This window comes from Trichomonascus vanleenenianus (assembly GCF_965637985.1).
Source record: "Trichomonascus vanleenenianus strain CLIB 3782 genome assembly, contig: TRVA0_031S, whole genome shotgun sequence".
In the NCBI taxonomy this organism is placed as follows: Eukaryota; Fungi; Ascomycota; class Dipodascomycetes; order Dipodascales; family Trichomonascaceae; genus Blastobotrys; species Blastobotrys vanleenenianus.
In genome coordinates, this window is record NW_027481856.1 from 66,047 (window position 1) to 81,915 (window position 15,869).

Genomic DNA, 15,869 nt, shown 5'->3' on the forward strand with positions numbered 1-15,869 from the left:
TAGCCCCCGGGTAACTCACGTGATATTCACGTTACTATGAGTCACCTGATATTCACGTGATTATTATCACGTGAATATGGTGCGGCTGAGTACCAAGTCGTCCCAGATGGTGAAAAATTGAGCCCCGTCGAGACGCATCTTCCATCGACGACAGTTTAGACTACGCCATGTTGTACGAGGTAGTGGGTATTGTGCGGTACGCTGCGCACAACGCAGATGTCATGGAGGTCTGCCGACACGTTGGCAAGCTTATCGTCAACAACCGAGGCGTCATCCGTGAGATCAACAACATGCAGTTGCGACCACTGCCCAAGATCGTGAATAAGGACCGACAGAGCCACATTCTCGGCCATCATTTCTCCATGAAGTTCGACTCCTCCGCCGGTGTGCAGCGAGAGGTTGTCCGTGCATTGCGAAACGACCCCCGTGTGCTGAGGTGTCTTTTGGTCAAGGACGGCGCTGATAAGTAAGTTCCTTCCATATTTCCCCTTCTGACCCCCCACTAACTTCTTCTTTTTAGGCTGAAAACCCTGCTATGAAATTAACTTATTTATCTTGTAAATAGAAGCATTCTTCCCCATTAGTACTTGCAGTGGAGCGTATTCGAGGGCCAGCCCTCGAGCTCCCGTGGCTGGGGGCCAGCCCCCAGACCCCCGTTACAACGCAACAACGTTTTCGTTACAAACTCCCAGTCTGTAAGAAAGCTCCCGTATATGCGTAACTAACACCCCGTCAGAGGCCAAATATCCGCGTAGCGGAGCCCCAGAGGCGACTGATCCCCCCAATTACCACCAGTAGTAGGGTGGATTCGCAGAGGATTGAGGCTCTCCGCGTAGCGGAGTCCCCAGGGGGGTTTGGGGGGACTGGTCCCCCCAATTACTACTAGAAGTAGAGTGTATTCGCGGAGGGATTGAAACTCTCCGCGTAGCGGAGCCCCCGGGGGGTTTGGGGGGACTGGTCCCCCCAATTGATATCAGGAAGGGATGGAGCGTGGTGAGTGGGTTTTATTAAGTAGCTTTATACTCACGAAGGACAACCGGGACCGAGCTAGCAGGCAAGGAACCGAGTTCTGTGATGACCTTCTTGATGGTACCGCTCGGGCTGAGGTCGTATAGGATGTTGAGGGTGTCAATGGCGCCTTCTTTAGATGCGCTGGTTCCGTCATTGGGGGTGGTTTTGGGGTTGGCCAGCTCGTTGTAGGTTACCGAGTCGAGCTGGACGCGGTCGGTGAATTTTATCGACTCGCACAGCACGAGCACGGGGATGTTTCTACTTTTTGCGCTGGTGGCGATCATGGATGTTCCGACACGGGAGTAAAGCAGGCCGTTGGAGAACATGCCGTGGGCACCGAGCATTACGGATGTGACGTCCTTGATGATGTATGTCAGCGCGGTGAGCATAACGTAAGTGCAAGGGATGCCTGCCTCGACGAGGGCCTTGGCCATGCGCTTGCCCTCGTAAAGGGGCCGCGAGTCAACGACAACCACCTTGAACTTCTTTCCCCGCTCGTGTGCGCGAATAAGCGACTTGCGCACCACCAATGAGTGGCCGTAGGTGAGGACAACGGCGCCGTCCTCGACAGTGGCCGACGCCGACGCGACAATAACCTGGTCCGCGACATCAATGCGCTCTCTAATGAAGTTTTCGATCTGCTCAATTAGTTCCTGCTTGGCCTGGGCCTCCGAGATGTCAATGCTGACCTTGGAGATCTCCTGCTTTAGCCATCGGATAGAGTTACCCATGCTGATGCTCAGCGGCCGCCCTGTCTTGAGATAGTCGATCTGGTGGGACAGCACGGATTGCAGGTGTCGTGACACCGTCTGATTAGCCGGGGTTGAGTAGTCCCGGATGACTTCCTGGAACGCCTCGAGCATAGCTCGGCACCGCTCCGTCGAGCCCACGATCTTGTAGTAGGCCATGTGCAGTGTCAGCTTGACGATCGCCGGGTGCACGTCCGTCGCCGACGACAATGCTGGATGACTCGCCTGTTCGAGGTGGTCAAACAGCGTCAGCCGCTTGTCGCTCCCTCCTGAAGGCCCCTTGGCGCCTTGGTGGGCAGTGCCTGGTGGACCCTGCTGCTTAGAGCTCGTTGGCGGGAGACCCTGGGCCACTTTGTTGGCTGCCCGCTTGGCCGCTTTCTCCGCCTTCTTCTGCGCCTTCAGCTCCTTGGCCGAAATGCCCTGTGCTTCGTCCTCTGCCATTCTTCACGCCTCGTCGCTGGCTAAGCTGGTCGCGGCTCGAAAAATATGCCAGTGCGTGATATTATGTAACCCGTTCCCCTGGGGATTACTCAGCCGAGTAACGTTCGTGCGTACATGTAGGTCCCGTAGTACATCACGTACCGGGTGGAAAAGTTCGCTGCGCCAATCACAAGCCGCTCAAATTTCAACCCATCAATCCACGGACTGGACAATATCGATATATATAATGGGTCTCTACTCTGATCTGTCTGCATGGGCCCTTGTGGGTATGTATTAGCTGTTTATTAGTCATATTGACTGGTTTTTAGGGAGTTTTGGAAGCTAACAGTGTAGGCGGCGGCGTCCACCATCTTGCTCGAGGCATCCAGGGCCAGCCACTGCGGTTCCGGCCTCTGGGGTACATGTACTCGGCCATTGCCTTCGTCGGATTCGGCCTTGTCGTCGACGGCGTGCGAAAGAAGCAGCTTGTGTTCCGACAGAGACGTCTCGACGCCCTGCTCGAGGCCCGAGAGGCCCGTGGCCTCTCCTTTGCCCGAAAGATCGAGCAGTAAACGCATAGCATGTCACCTTTTTTTATTCCTGTTAATGTACCATGATATATACGCCCGTTAGATGCTTCGCTCTGTCATTGCTGCCTCGTAGTCCTGGGGCGCTGCCCCAGACCCCGTAGCTGGGGGGTATCCCCCCAGGCCTCCCTTTCCTTCTTAGGTAGAGGGAGCTCATTTCCATTGGATAGTTGTAATTGAGAATATTCTGTAAACTATCCAAGCAAAGACGTGGTTTACGTCGAGTGGATGCAATAATGCTGCTGACTGCAGAGAGACCTATCATTTCCTTTGTGACAAGAATCGTCTAAGCGAACACCAGCAAAACCTTAGGACTCTATTATTGGCCTTGTATCCGCTTATCGCCGAACACAGCTGTATCTAATGAATTGAAAATCAATCTTGGGCTGTCCAATTACATTTGAATATAATATATTGAAGACATATGGTAGCTCTTAGCATTCACTTAGGTGCATCACCGAAAGTTCGACCCATGGCCTTTTTACTTTTATACAGCTAAAGCCCAGGCATCTAATTTGAAGTTCTACGATTTATTATGCTTTAACGATTAACGGACTTTGCTAATGTCCAAAAAAAAACTTGGAGTTTGATACACTGCAGATATTCCATAATCAACATTACCCCACCGCCCAGGTCTCTAGATTAACTCTTAAATCATATCCGCTCATTTCGTGGCTTAACCATCCCTTATGGGTTACCAATACGAGTCCATGTTTTGTTTGCAGAGTCGATAATTCATCTAACTAACGAAGCCTCTACAGGCTCAAACATAGTGACGCTACTTCATACACCCCGTTACCATACAATCAATCCATTAACACACTATCATACTTCCGATAGTACAATCAATCCATTAATACTATCATACTTCTGATCATAAAATCAAACTATTAACTCCAATGATTGAATATTATGGCCAGAACCAACATACCAATTTTGATATCGCGAATAGCTGGGTAGTACGGACGGTCTTTTCAGCTTTTTTACCTCACCAGTCAAACAGAATCAAATGGCAAGTTGATGAAATAAAACCGCTATTATTCGCCACAGCCAATGCGAGGAAAGAAATGGAGCACAACTAAAGAGCTATATGAGGGCGAAGTTAGCTATCGACAAGCCTCACGCTGTCCGTTGAAATACCAGTCTAGCTAAGCTTACATGAAAGTTAGCTTTTTGCAGTGTTCTTCGACCCACTTTGGTCATCGAACCGCTAGAGTCATGGCTAAAGGTCTTCTATTTATTCTACAGGGTATGTAGTTTATCTGGACCATACGACAAGCTCATTGGTACAGTTATACAGCCACTCAATAAGACAAAGCTGAATCAAAAATCTATATATATGCACTTGCTCCATAATACCTACGTACTAATGTACGACTAATGTGGGCTAATCGTATAGTTGATAATGGTGTATCAGCAGATAGTAAGAAGGTTTAATTAGACATACCTAGGAAGATCACGCATGTGAATGGCTGCATTGAACATCTCATGTCACGCTTTGACCACGAAACGTGTAGCCACCATAGTAGCGATGTATAGTTTATAATTATCCGAACCCCTAAAACGTAGCAATGTAGCGAATATATGGTCAAGTGCAGCAATGTCGAATCACGAGAGGGAACGGTTGTGACAGATCAGTTGGGGTTGCGGACCGCTGCAGGACATGAAACCACCACCCAACCCCTGAGCCCAACATCACCATCCACCACCATCTCTCGGGGCAAAACGGAGAGCTGCGAACGGAGGAATACTCCCTTTCAAGTCGTCCAATATACCATAGCTAGCATATCTACATCAAAAATACCCGTATATAAGTTAAATTAGCATAGGTAGTAATACAGTGCAGTGTGTTAGATTGTTGGAGGGGTTTCCCGACGACGGGACAACCCTCCTCGGACCCCTGAGAGAACCAACCAGACCTTACTAGCCCTCGGCGCAGCCGAGCTAGGGGGGGTCTGGGGGGCTGGCCCCCCAGGAGAGCAGAAGAGGACCCTTGAGCGGCCAGTGTTGAAAGCGTTTTGTCTTCGACTGCTTATCGCAAAAGGCCACGTAATGCGGGCTGATCAGATGCGGCGGCGCGGGCAGCACCCCCTGGGGGGCCCAGAAAAGTTTCGGCCCAACGCCCCTTTTGCCCCCGCGAACCATCACTCGACGGGTGACATCGACGACACAGAATAGTGAGAGAAGAGAGATGGTGTCTTCATACGAGCCCGGAACGTAAGTCGAACCCCTTTAAAAGGTGAGAGGGAAAGGAGCTAATAATAGATAGTCGCTGCTGGGTCCAAGATCAGCAGGAAGGATGGGTGGGAGCTGAGGTAGCCAGTAAGGAGGAGGCCGGCGACAAGGTGGTGCTGAGGCTCAAGCTCGAGAACGGGGGGGAGAGCGTCGTCGAGACGACGGGGCTGGAGATCGAGAAGAACAGCGACAAGCTGCCTCCGCTGCGGAACCCGCCGATTCTCGAGTCGACGGAGGACCTGACGAGCCTGTCGTATCTTAATGAGCCTGCGGTCCTGCACGCTATCAGGATGCGGTACGGCCAGCTAAACATCTATACGTACTCTGGTATTGTGCTGATCGCGACAAACCCGTTCCAGCGAGTCGACAACCTGTATACGCCAGATATCATCCAGGCTTATTCGGGCAAGCGGCGGGGGGAGCTTGAGCCGCACTTGTTCGCCATCGCTGAGGACGCCTACCGGTGCATGTTGAGGGATAACCGGAACCAGACTATTGTCGTTTCCGGTGAGTCTGGTGCCGGTAAGACGGTGAGCGCTAAGTATATCATGCGGTACTTTGCGACTGTCGAGGATCGTGACAGCCCTGCGGGGGTGGCCCATCACCACCACGATGCGCTAAGTGAGACGGAGGAGCAGATTCTGGCTACCAACCCGATTATGGAAGCGTTTGGTAACGCCAAGACGACAAGAAACGATAATTCTTCGCGATTCGGCAAGTATTTGGAGATTCTGTTCGACAAGGAGATCAATATCATTGGCGCTAAGATCAGAACGTATCTGTTGGAGCGGTCGAGACTGGTCTTTCAACCTGCGACAGAGCGGAACTACCACATTTTCTACCAGCTGTGTAGCGGCGCCTCAGATAAAGAGAAGGAGGAGTTTGGACTGCTGCCAATCATGGAGTTTGACTACCTCAACCAGGGCGGCGACCCGGTGATTGCCAATGTGGATGACGCCGCAGAGTTTGCGGCGACCCGTGCGGCGCTCACCACGATTGGAGTCTCGGGCGGGACTCAGCATAGCATTTTTGGTGTTTTGGCGGCGCTTTTGCATATTGGTAATATTAAGATTACTGCTACGCGGACTGATGCCATTCTAGGCTCGGACGAGCCGTCGTTGGTCAAGGCTTGTGAGCTGTTGGGGCTCGATGCTACGCAGTTTGCCAAGTGGATCGTCAAGAAGCAGATTACGACGCGAAGCGAGAAGATTGTGTCGAATCTCAACCAGAAGCAGGCATTAGTAGTCCGAGATTCGGTCTCCAAGTACGTCTACTCGACGCTGTTCGACTGGCTTGTAGGGCTCATCAACAAGGGGTTGTGTGCTGAAGAAGTGCAGGCCAAGATCCACTCGTTCATTGGCGTATTGGATATCTATGGGTTCGAGCATTTCAAGGTGAACTCGTTTGAGCAGTTCTGCATCAACTACGCTAATGAGAAGCTGCAGCAAGAGTTCAACCAGCACGTGTTCAAGCTGGAGCAAGATGAGTACGTCAAGGAGGAGATTGAGTGGACATTCATTGATTTCAGCGACAACCAGCCATGCATCACGTTGATTGAAGCCAAGATGGGCATTCTGTCTCTGCTGGATGAGGAGTCTCGTCTTCCTGCCGGGTCTGATCAGTCGTGGCTAAATAAGCTCAACCAGAACTTTGACAACCCAGAGAACTCCAAGTTCTTCAAGAAGCCGCGGTTCGGCCAGTCTTCCTTCATTGTTAAGCACTACGCTATGGAAGTTGCCTACGAAGTGGAAGGGTTCATTGAGAAGAACCGTGATACCGTTCCAGATGAGTTGGTTGAGGTGCTCACCGCCACCTCCAACAGCTTCCTCAAGGAGGTTCTCGACACCAACACTCAGGAGCAGCAAGCCAAGGCAACAACACCGGCGCCAGGAAAGGGTCGCGTTATTAATCGAAAGCCTACGCTGGGGTACATATTCAAAGGGTCGCTCATTGAGCTCATGAACACGATCAACTCGACCAATGTCCACTATATCCGATGCATCAAGCCCAACGACGACAAGGCCGCATGGCAGTTCAACGGCCCCATGGTTCTGTCCCAATTGAGGGCCTGTGGTGTGCTCGAGACCATTCGCATCTCGTGCGCTGGGTTCCCCACGCGGTGGACCTACGAAGAGTTTGCCTCGCGGTACTACATGCTTGTTCCATCTACGCAATGGACCAGCGAGGTTAAGCACATGTGCGACGAGATCCTCCAAAAGTCCATCACGCAAGAAGACAAGTACCAGCTTGGTAAGACCAAGATCTTCTTCCGAGCCGGTATGCTGGCGTACCTCGAGAAGCTGCGAAGCGACCGCCTCAACGAGTGCGCTATTGTCATTCAGAAGAACCTGCGCATGGTGCACTACCGCAAGGAGTACCTGCGCATTCGTGAAGGTATCATTCTCTGTCAGGCGCTGTTCCGCGGCCACATGGCGAGGCTCAGAGCGCGCCAGGAGCGCGAACACAAGGCAGCGGTCATCATTCAGAAGCGATGGCGAGGCTACGCAGCGCGAACCCACTACCTGCACACGCGAGAGTCAATTGTGCGACTTCAGCAGCTCGTGCGAGGGTACATTCTACGAAAGACCATGTTGGAGCAGCGGTACAACGCGGCGGCGACCTGCATCCAGCGCCACTGGCGAGGTTATGCCCAGCGAAAGCAGTATGCTGCCGACGTGCGCAAGATTGTTATCGTCCAGTCGCTTGTGCGACGACGTCAGGCCATTGCGGAGCTCAAGCAGCTTCGTGTCGAGGCCAAGTCCGTCAATCACTATAAGGAGGTCCAATACCGACTTGAGAATAAGGTCGTTGAGCTCACCCAGACCCTGGCAACCCGCAAGGACGAGAATAAGAAGCTCAAGGCCACTATCGAGTCGATGCAGAACCAGATCGCCAACTGGCAGAAAAAGCATGCTGAGGTCGAAGAGCGATACAACGAACTCGATGCGGAAGCAGAAGAGTCTAGGCTTAAGTACGAGGCTGAGATTGCTTCTATCCAGACGGAACTCTCCAAGGTTCAGCGAGAGTATAACGAGAGTATGCAGCGGCTATCTCTTCTTGCTGATGAGAATGATCGCATGAAGAAGGAGCTGGCGACCAAGGATGAGGCTTTGGCTGATGCGGCGAGTACCATCAAGGAGTACGAATCTTCGGAGCTCAACCTTACGGAAACGATTGCCCAGCTTCGTGAAGACCTGGAGAATGCGGCCAAGATCCAGGCTACCGCTGCGGCGATGGCTCCGAGCGTCACGCCACTACGGTCGCTCAACGGTGGCGGCTCTACGGCGACGGCCAAGAAGCGCAACCCCAAGCGGCGGTCGCTCAACGGCCAGGCGAGCGCTGCCATTGCGGCGGCCCGCGAGTCCTCCGGGTTCTCTCCGCGACCGGCGTCCATTGCCATTCCATCCAATTCCGCTGTAAACGAGCACCGACGACAGTACTCTTCGGGCACGGAGATCTCCATTGGCTCGATTGGATTCAACGGAGAGATTGAGCGGCTGCTCGAAGACGACAAGGCACTGTTCAGCGAAGTTCTCCAGGGCCTAATCTTCAACCTCAAGATCCCGTCGCCGTCGTCTACCGACAAGATGACCGCCAAGGAAGTGCTGTTCCCGGCGAACATCATTAATCTCATCACGAGCGAGATGTGGCGGCTGGGCTTCGTCAAGGAGTCTGAGCGGTTCCTAGGCCAGGTGATGCAGGGTATCCAAGATAGCGTCATGAAGTACACTGGTGAGGATATCATCAACCCCGGTGCTTTCTGGATCTCCAACGTGCACGAAATCCTGTCGTTCATCTGCCTAGCTGAGGCGAATATCGTGCAAAACGAAGCTTTGCTCGATGAAATGGGCGAGTTTGAGTTCCAGGAGTACGGGCGGCTGGTCAACATTGTCAAACACGACCTGGAGAACCTTGAGTTCAACATATACCACACGTGGATGAAGGAGATCAAGAAGGTGCTGGACAAGATGATTGTGCCGGCCATTGTCGTCTCCCAGTCTCTGCCAGGGTTCATCACGGCCGAGAACACGCGATTCCTCTCCAAGATGTTCAACAGCGGTTCCAACACGGCGACCATGGATGACCTGCTGAGCCTGTTCAACAAGGTTTACAAGTCGATGGAGGCGTTCTACCTCGAGCCCGAGTTCATCAAGCAGCCGATCATGGAGCTGCTCAAGCTGGTGGGCGTCAAGGCGTTCAACGACCTGCTTATGCGGCGCTCTTTCCTCTCCTGGAAGCGCGGACTGCAAATCAACTACAACATCACGCGAATCGAGGAATGGTGCAAGGCCCACGATGTCGCCGAAGGCGTGCTAAGACTCGAGCACATTATGCAGTCGGTCAAGCTACTGCAGCTCAAGAAGTCGACCCTCGAGGATATCGACATCATCTACGACATCTGCTGGACCCTGACCCCGGCCCAGATCCAGAAGCTCATCAACCAGTACCTGGTGGCCGACTACGAGCCGCCCATCTCGACTGAGATCCTCAACGCCGTGGCGGCCCGTGTTAAGAACGACAAGAACAACACGCTGCTGCTCGAGGCCATCCCGCTCGACGATAGCGGGCCATTCGAGATCATGGAGCCGCGAGTCCTTAAGAAGATAGAGTCGTACATCCCCGGGTGGCTGCAGGTGCCGACCCTCAAGCGGCTCGCCGAGCTGACGGCCCTCGTCAACAACCAACAGCAGGCCGACGAGGTGGTCCAGAGCGCCCAGTCCCACCAGCAGGGCCATAGCACCACACCCCACCAGGCTGTCTACGACGAAGACGACCGTGATGATGATGAAATTAACGACGCAAATGATTTGGCCAATGGGCATGTAGAGTTAGAAGATGCCACTTAACCTATACCAAAAATATTGATACATCTTTTTGTTATTAACCTGAATACTCCTTCAATTGACCTGGGGGCCAGCCCCCAGACCCCCGTAGCTCCGCTCCGCGGAGGAATTGTAGATTAGTACTAGCAATGGATTGTATTCGAGGGCCAGTCCAGACCCTGCATTTTGACGTAACAAAGATTCGTAACACGGGCGCTCTCAGTTACAATGCTCCTGTAAAAACACGTAACAAATACTCTGTCACAATTCAACTCTCCGTGTAGCGGAGCCCCAAATGGGTTTGGGGGGACTAGTCCCCCCATGAGTACATACTGCTCTGGGTTTAATTGACCTGGCCCAGACTGTGGGGAGAGAAAGTAGTTTATTGAAATTATAGCATGTTGCACAAATTCGGGTGCCTCCAGCAGAACTCGACAGTTACAGGAGAAGCGCCAAGTCCAGTAGCCTTGAGTAGCTGCCGAAAGTTGTACAACCGCGGGGCAAAGTCAAGAAGTCGGCTCTTGCCGTGAGAATCTTTGTTGCCAGACCAGGCGACCTCTGCGAGCGAGGCAGCTCGGGGCCAGAGCTTTGAGTCAATTGTCGTTTCGTCGTTTAGCTCGCCCCACAGTGCCGCCTCAATTCCTTTAACACGCCTAGTCTCGTCTGATGTTAGGTTATACGCGACATCGTAAACGTATACCCGCTGCCAGCTTTTGTACGGAGCACACCAGGACCCCCCATCCCCTCCGTAGTTGTAACTTGGGGTTCCTGGAGACGGGTCTTGCTGAACGTCGACAGAGTCATCGGGTAGAATAGCGCCAAACCCACAGTCAAGGTAGACAAATTCATTCGGCGAGGCAATGACGTCGTATCCAAGCTTTGTCAGGTTCTTGACTGCTGAATGGTGCCATGCTTGGACTAGCAGGTCTTTCTTTGGAACATGATTGGCTCGGACGTCGCCAATGACAATATCTTCCCACAGAATAAGCTTACGGTTTTTGGTATTGTGGAAAATTGGCAGACTATGGTCGATGTAATACTGCGTCACATCGCGCCAGGTCCGCGAACCATCCGCCTCCATCCACTTCTTGACATGGTCCGAGGCCCCCCAGCATTCAGAAGCAATTTCATCCCCACCAATGTGAAACACATTGTCCTTGAAAAGCGATGCTGTACCTTTGTATACTTTAGATAGAGCATCGTAACATGCTGGGTTGAGAACGTCAATCTGGCCGCAGCACTTCCCGGAACACAAGACACAGTCAGGAAACGCTTGGAGCCAGCCTTCGCCAAGGTGGGCCGGAACCTCTATTTCAGGGATGACTCGGACGCCGCGCTCACGAGCGTACTCAACGAATGCCTTGACATCGCTGGCGTGGAACACTTCGGACGGCGCATAGGCTCCTTTTGCCATTGTGTCAACACCAGGGACTTCCAGTGGCCATGCTTCGACGTCTTCAAAGTGCCAGTGCAAAACATTGAGTTTGCTGAGGGCCATTGCATCCACCTGGCGCTTGAGAGCACTAATTGGAATGTAGCTCCGAGCAGTGTCCACAAGGAGTCCTCGGTGGGGGTACAGCGGGCGGTCTCGAATTCTCACCGGCTGCTCAATGAGATAGCCGCCATTTCCGTCTGAAATAACAATCTGCTGCAGCGTGCTGAGGGCGTGGAGGGCTCCCCACACTGTCTCGCTACCAATGAAGAGTGTTTTTGAGCCAGACGGGAGATAAAGCTCGTAAGTCTCGTCGACTGCAAATTGAAGGTCTGCATGCTCGTCTTTAATGACAACTTTGATGTCAGTCACATTGGTCACCCCCAAAATATTTCGGTCGACTTGGACCGGCTGCGGGACCCAGTGGAGTTTGGCAATGTCGGCTAGAGTTCGCTTGGCGGCAGCCTTGAACACTGGATGTTGCGTACCAGATATTTTCAAGTATCCAACATTGACTGGGATAGCGCCAGAACTGCCCCAAGTAATGTTTCTTGGAGCCGGCAGCGGGTTGACTCTTACTTGACCGAATACTACGGCGACGATAAATATTGCAGTGAATACGAAACCGCACCTCATGATATTCTGCTTTTACTGTAGTATATCAATTGCCATGCAATTGCTAACAAGTCAGATGGCATACAATTAGAAGAGATCTATTGTCAATAGGAAAAGGCTCTCCCTAAGTAGTTACTTGGGGGGCTAGCCCCCCAAACCCCCCTGGGCTCCGCTACGCGGAGGATGTGAGTTGTGATTAGCCGTTGAACTTTCCGCAATAAAGATAGTGGATTATTTCAATACTAGGCTCTTTTTTTTGTAGGCGACACAGTTAAATTACACCGATTGCACTAAATTACACTCGGAAATTGAGCAGTGCTTCTCCAAAATTTTCGCGAGAATGTACAATATGAGTCTCCTGGTACCATCACTGCAGTAAGCGTTTGATATTTCATCAGTACAGTGAGCATGAAAATTATTTTAGAATCGTTTCAACCTGTGGAGGGATTGGTTATGTTCTCAGGATTGGGCACTACTCTAATGCATACAAAAGAGCATTTCCGGTAGCTTATACGCCAATTATAATTTTCGTACAAAAATCTAACACTTTTGGTTATTTAAGGCATTGGTTGCTACTAGTTTAGGACGATAACAGATGTACGTTGGAATTCAAATCCCAACTTTAGCTGACTGGCAATCTCATGAGCTACTAACAATAATCACTCTCTAGTGTAATTGGGGAAACTTCTCTGGGCTTTCCACGAAACGAGCTAGCAGAGATTGACGACTGGCTGTCGAAACGTATACACTCAAGCGTACTAAATCATTTCCTTTGAGCTACCGTGTATTTACAAATTACGGTACGCAGATTCAAGGGGTCTCTGAGGCCGCATCCAACAAGTTACAGTATTACTTGCTATGCACTTGGTATATGGATGAATTATGTCATTTTCTAGCATGTTAAGTGTTAGTAGTACACGTATAGTGCCAACAATTTCAATGTAAATAGGGTCATGTGTCTGGTTTCTTTTTAGCTATCTACCCCTGAAAACGTCAAATTACGCAAAGTTCCAACACAGGTGCACCTACTACTACTAATTACCATATTACTGTACTATTGTAGTACCGTATCGATATTACACTACTGCTGATTACCGGTACTGTGTTACTGTACTATTGTAGTATCGGGTGTATACCACTGCTGACTACTGTGTTACTATTGTCTACTGTAGTGTATCGTTACTACAGTACTACTATTTTAGTGAACTATTGTAGTGTATTATGGTACTACAATACAATGTATTACAAGTGTATGGGTATGTACTACGGTACATGATAGGGCTTGACCCCCCTGACTGGCGAAACAACTGCGCATAAAATGATACATTCTCACGCAGGGGCGAAACCAGAGACTACCTCTCCACCATTCACCACTCCCCCTATCAAAGACCACCCAAAGCGAGAATCGCAATTCCAATTGCCAAACTACACAACCGCCAAACATTAAACATTACTAAATCACACATAATAAACACATTGTGACAGCTTATAAAATATCGTAATATTTCACTGCCTGCTTACGCGTTAAGCGGGCCCTGATGGAATAGGGTGATTTAATGATTTTTGGCGTTGTTCTGGGCGCGCGTTGGGAGTGCTGTTTGTTGTTGATGCTAATCAACGAGTTAAGTTAATTTGGGGGCCCCCCTCCAAGTGGACGCTGAGTGTGGAGGACACGAACGACAGCAAAAACAACCACGTCCGACTGCGAATAGGAAGCAACAACCCGACAGAACATCGACCAGCGGCCCGCGAAGAAAGGATCATTTTGGAGACGAGGCCCGGAGAACGGCGGTTTGTGACTAAAATGATGAAAAGTTGGACGAGACGGGTAAGTCCATTTATTTCGCCTTCTTAGTTCTTCTTGGAGAGTGAATCCACTTTAATCCTTAAAGGTGGAGATTTCAACCCTTAAAGCTGGTATTTCAACCTTTAGAGGCAGGATTTCAACCCCTGGAAGTGCATTTTCAACTGTAGGAAGAAAAATAGGAGGTGGTTGATAGAGTAAAGGTTAACCTCTGTAGCTGAGCCGGTCCAAGTCGCATGACAAGAACAGCCGCAAGCGCAACGAGGTTCAGTCGTCCAAGTCGTCTGAGCAGCTGCGGGATTCGTCCAAGACGAGCATTCTGTCGCGAAAGTCGAGCACGGGGAAGATATCGGCGTCGAGCTCAGCCAACACGAGCGGAGCGAGCACCCCGGCCTCGACAGAGCCCCCGACGTCGGCGTCCTCGAATGGGTCCACGGACCCCAAGATGAAGCATTCCACTACCACAGCGAATAGCCAGGCCGATAATAATAACGGCGGTGACGCGTACAGCTCGCGACTCGTGACGCCGTCGCTAGTCGTATCGACTGCGGCTGCTGCGCCGCACATACCCCCGCCCGGCTCGACAGAAACGATGCCAAACGACCTGGACCTCAATGCGCCGCAGCCCCAGGGCCACCCGCGGTTCCCGTTCGACCGGCTCGACGGGATCAAGCCGCCAAAGCGCCACAACTCGTCGCGGTTTGAGATCTCGGAGCGCAGGGAGCTCGAGCGGCTGCCGGCGTTCGACGAAGTGCCGGCTGACGAGGTGGGTGATCTGTTTCTGCGCAAAGTGGAGCAGTGCAAGGTCATTTTCGACTTCTCAGACCCGTCATCCGACATTCAGGGCAAGGACATCAAGCGGATCGCGCTCAACGAGCTGTTGCAGTTCGTCGTGTCGACGCCTTTCACCTATACCGAGCAGATGTATGCGAGCGTCGTAGAGATGTTTGCCAAGAACCTGTTCCGCCCCATTCCGCCCCCCGTTAACCCCGTAGGCGAGATATATGATCCGGATGAGGACGAGCCGGTGAGCGAGGTGTCGTGGCCGCATATGGCCGTGGTTTACGATTTCTTCCTCAAGTTTATAGAGTCGGAAGACTTCAACCACAACATCGCCAAGCAGTACATTGACTACCAGTTTGTGCAGAACTTATTGGAGTTGTTTGATAGTGAGGACCCGCGGGAGAGAGAGTGCCTCAAGGCCACTCTGCATCGTATTTATGGCAAGTTTCTCAATTTGCGCGCGTTTATTAGGAGATCCTTCAACAATGTGTTCTTCCAGTTCGTCTACGAGACGGAGCGGTTCAACGGCATTGCAGAGCTGCTCGAGATCCTGGGATCCATTATCAACGGGTTCGCTTTACCACTCAAAGAAGAGCATAAGATCTTCCTCAGCCGCGTGTTGCTGCCATTGCACAAGCCACGGTCGCTTTCCGTGTACCACTCTCAGCTGGCTTACTGTGTAGTTCAATTCCTCGAGAAGGACCCGTCGCTCACGGAAGAAGTCATATTGGGACTGCTTAAGTACTGGCCCAAGGTCAGCTCCCCCAAAGAGGTGCTTTTCCTGATTGAGATTGAGGACATATTCGAAGTTATGGAGCCTGATGAGTTTGTCAAGATCCAAGTTCCGCTTTTCGTGCAGCTCGCCAAATGCATCTCGAGCCCGCACTTCCAGGTCGCCGAGCGCGCTCTTTACTACTGGACCCACGAGTACTTCTGCTCGCTGGTGACGCAGAACTCGCAGACTATCCTGCCCATCATCTTCTCTGCGCTCCACGAGAACTCGAGCGGCCATTGGAACCGCACCATCCACGGCATGATCTACAACGCTACAAAACTCTTCATGGAGGCCAACCCCGTCCTCTACGACCAGTGTGCCATCCTATACCGCCAGAGCAGAGAGGCCGCCCAGGGCCGCCAAGAAGCCCGCCAGCGCAGCTGGCAGCAACTCGAAGAACGCGTCCAATCTCTCAAGGATCAACCCAACTAATTCTTTCGTAACAGTATATACACATACATTCTTAGTCTCACCATTTACGGAAGGTTTGGGGGCGGAGCCCCCATCTAGGGGAGCTCGAGGGCTGGCCCTCGATCAATTGCGCCCAGTTCTTTTCCTCGAACTGCTTCCCCCCAAACGCCCCCCGTGGCTCCGCTCCGCGGAGACTAAGCCATTACAGATCAATTACTATGAAA

The 15,869-nt window shown here is 51.7% G+C and overlaps 6 protein-coding genes across 6 annotated transcripts; 4 read left to right on the plus strand and 2 right to left on the minus strand.

Moving 5' to 3' along the window:
• Positions 1–167: 167 nt before the first annotated feature.
• On the plus strand, positions 168–539 carry MRP17 (mitochondrial 37S ribosomal protein bS6m MRP17; the record flags this gene model as incomplete). Its single annotated transcript, XM_076685964.1, has 2 exons — positions 168–466; positions 521–539. 2 exons carry the CDS (start codon positions 168–170, stop codon positions 537–539), a joined length of 318 nt encoding a protein of 105 aa, XP_076539779.1.
• A 468-nt stretch (positions 540–1,007) lies between these two features.
• On the minus strand, positions 1,008–2,201 carry TRVA0_031S00738 (translation initiation factor eIF-2B subunit; the record flags this gene model as incomplete). Its single annotated transcript, XM_076685965.1, has 1 exon — positions 1,008–2,201. The coding sequence occupies one exon, from the start codon at positions 2,199–2,201 to the stop codon at positions 1,008–1,010; it is 1,194 nt and encodes a 397-aa protein (XP_076539780.1).
• A 226-nt stretch (positions 2,202–2,427) lies between these two features.
• Positions 2,428–2,752, plus strand: TRVA0_031S00760 (uncharacterized protein; the record flags this gene model as incomplete). The annotated part of the gene is made up of 2 exons (XM_076685966.1): positions 2,428–2,467; positions 2,535–2,752. The coding sequence occupies 2 exons, from the start codon at positions 2,428–2,430 to the stop codon at positions 2,750–2,752; spliced, it is 258 nt and encodes an 85-aa protein (XP_076539781.1).
• Positions 2,753–4,958: 2,206 nt separating this feature from the next.
• Positions 4,959–9,849, plus strand: MYO2 (myosin 2; the record flags this gene model as incomplete). Its single annotated transcript, XM_076685967.1, has 2 exons — positions 4,959–4,984; positions 5,037–9,849. 2 exons carry the CDS (start codon positions 4,959–4,961, stop codon positions 9,847–9,849), a joined length of 4,839 nt encoding a protein of 1,612 aa, XP_076539782.1.
• Positions 9,850–10,216: 367 nt separating this feature from the next.
• On the minus strand, positions 10,217–11,893 carry TRVA0_031S00804 (beta-N-acetylhexosaminidase; the record flags this gene model as incomplete). Its single annotated transcript, XM_076685968.1, has 1 exon — positions 10,217–11,893. One exon carries the CDS (start codon positions 11,891–11,893, stop codon positions 10,217–10,219), a length of 1,677 nt encoding a protein of 558 aa, XP_076539783.1.
• A 1,786-nt stretch (positions 11,894–13,679) lies between these two features.
• On the plus strand, positions 13,680–15,666 carry RTS1 (protein phosphatase 2A regulatory subunit RTS1; the record flags this gene model as incomplete). Its single annotated transcript, XM_076685969.1, has 2 exons — positions 13,680–13,700; positions 13,894–15,666. 2 exons carry the CDS (start codon positions 13,680–13,682, stop codon positions 15,664–15,666), a joined length of 1,794 nt encoding a protein of 597 aa, XP_076539784.1.
• Positions 15,667–15,869: the final 203 nt, after the last annotated feature.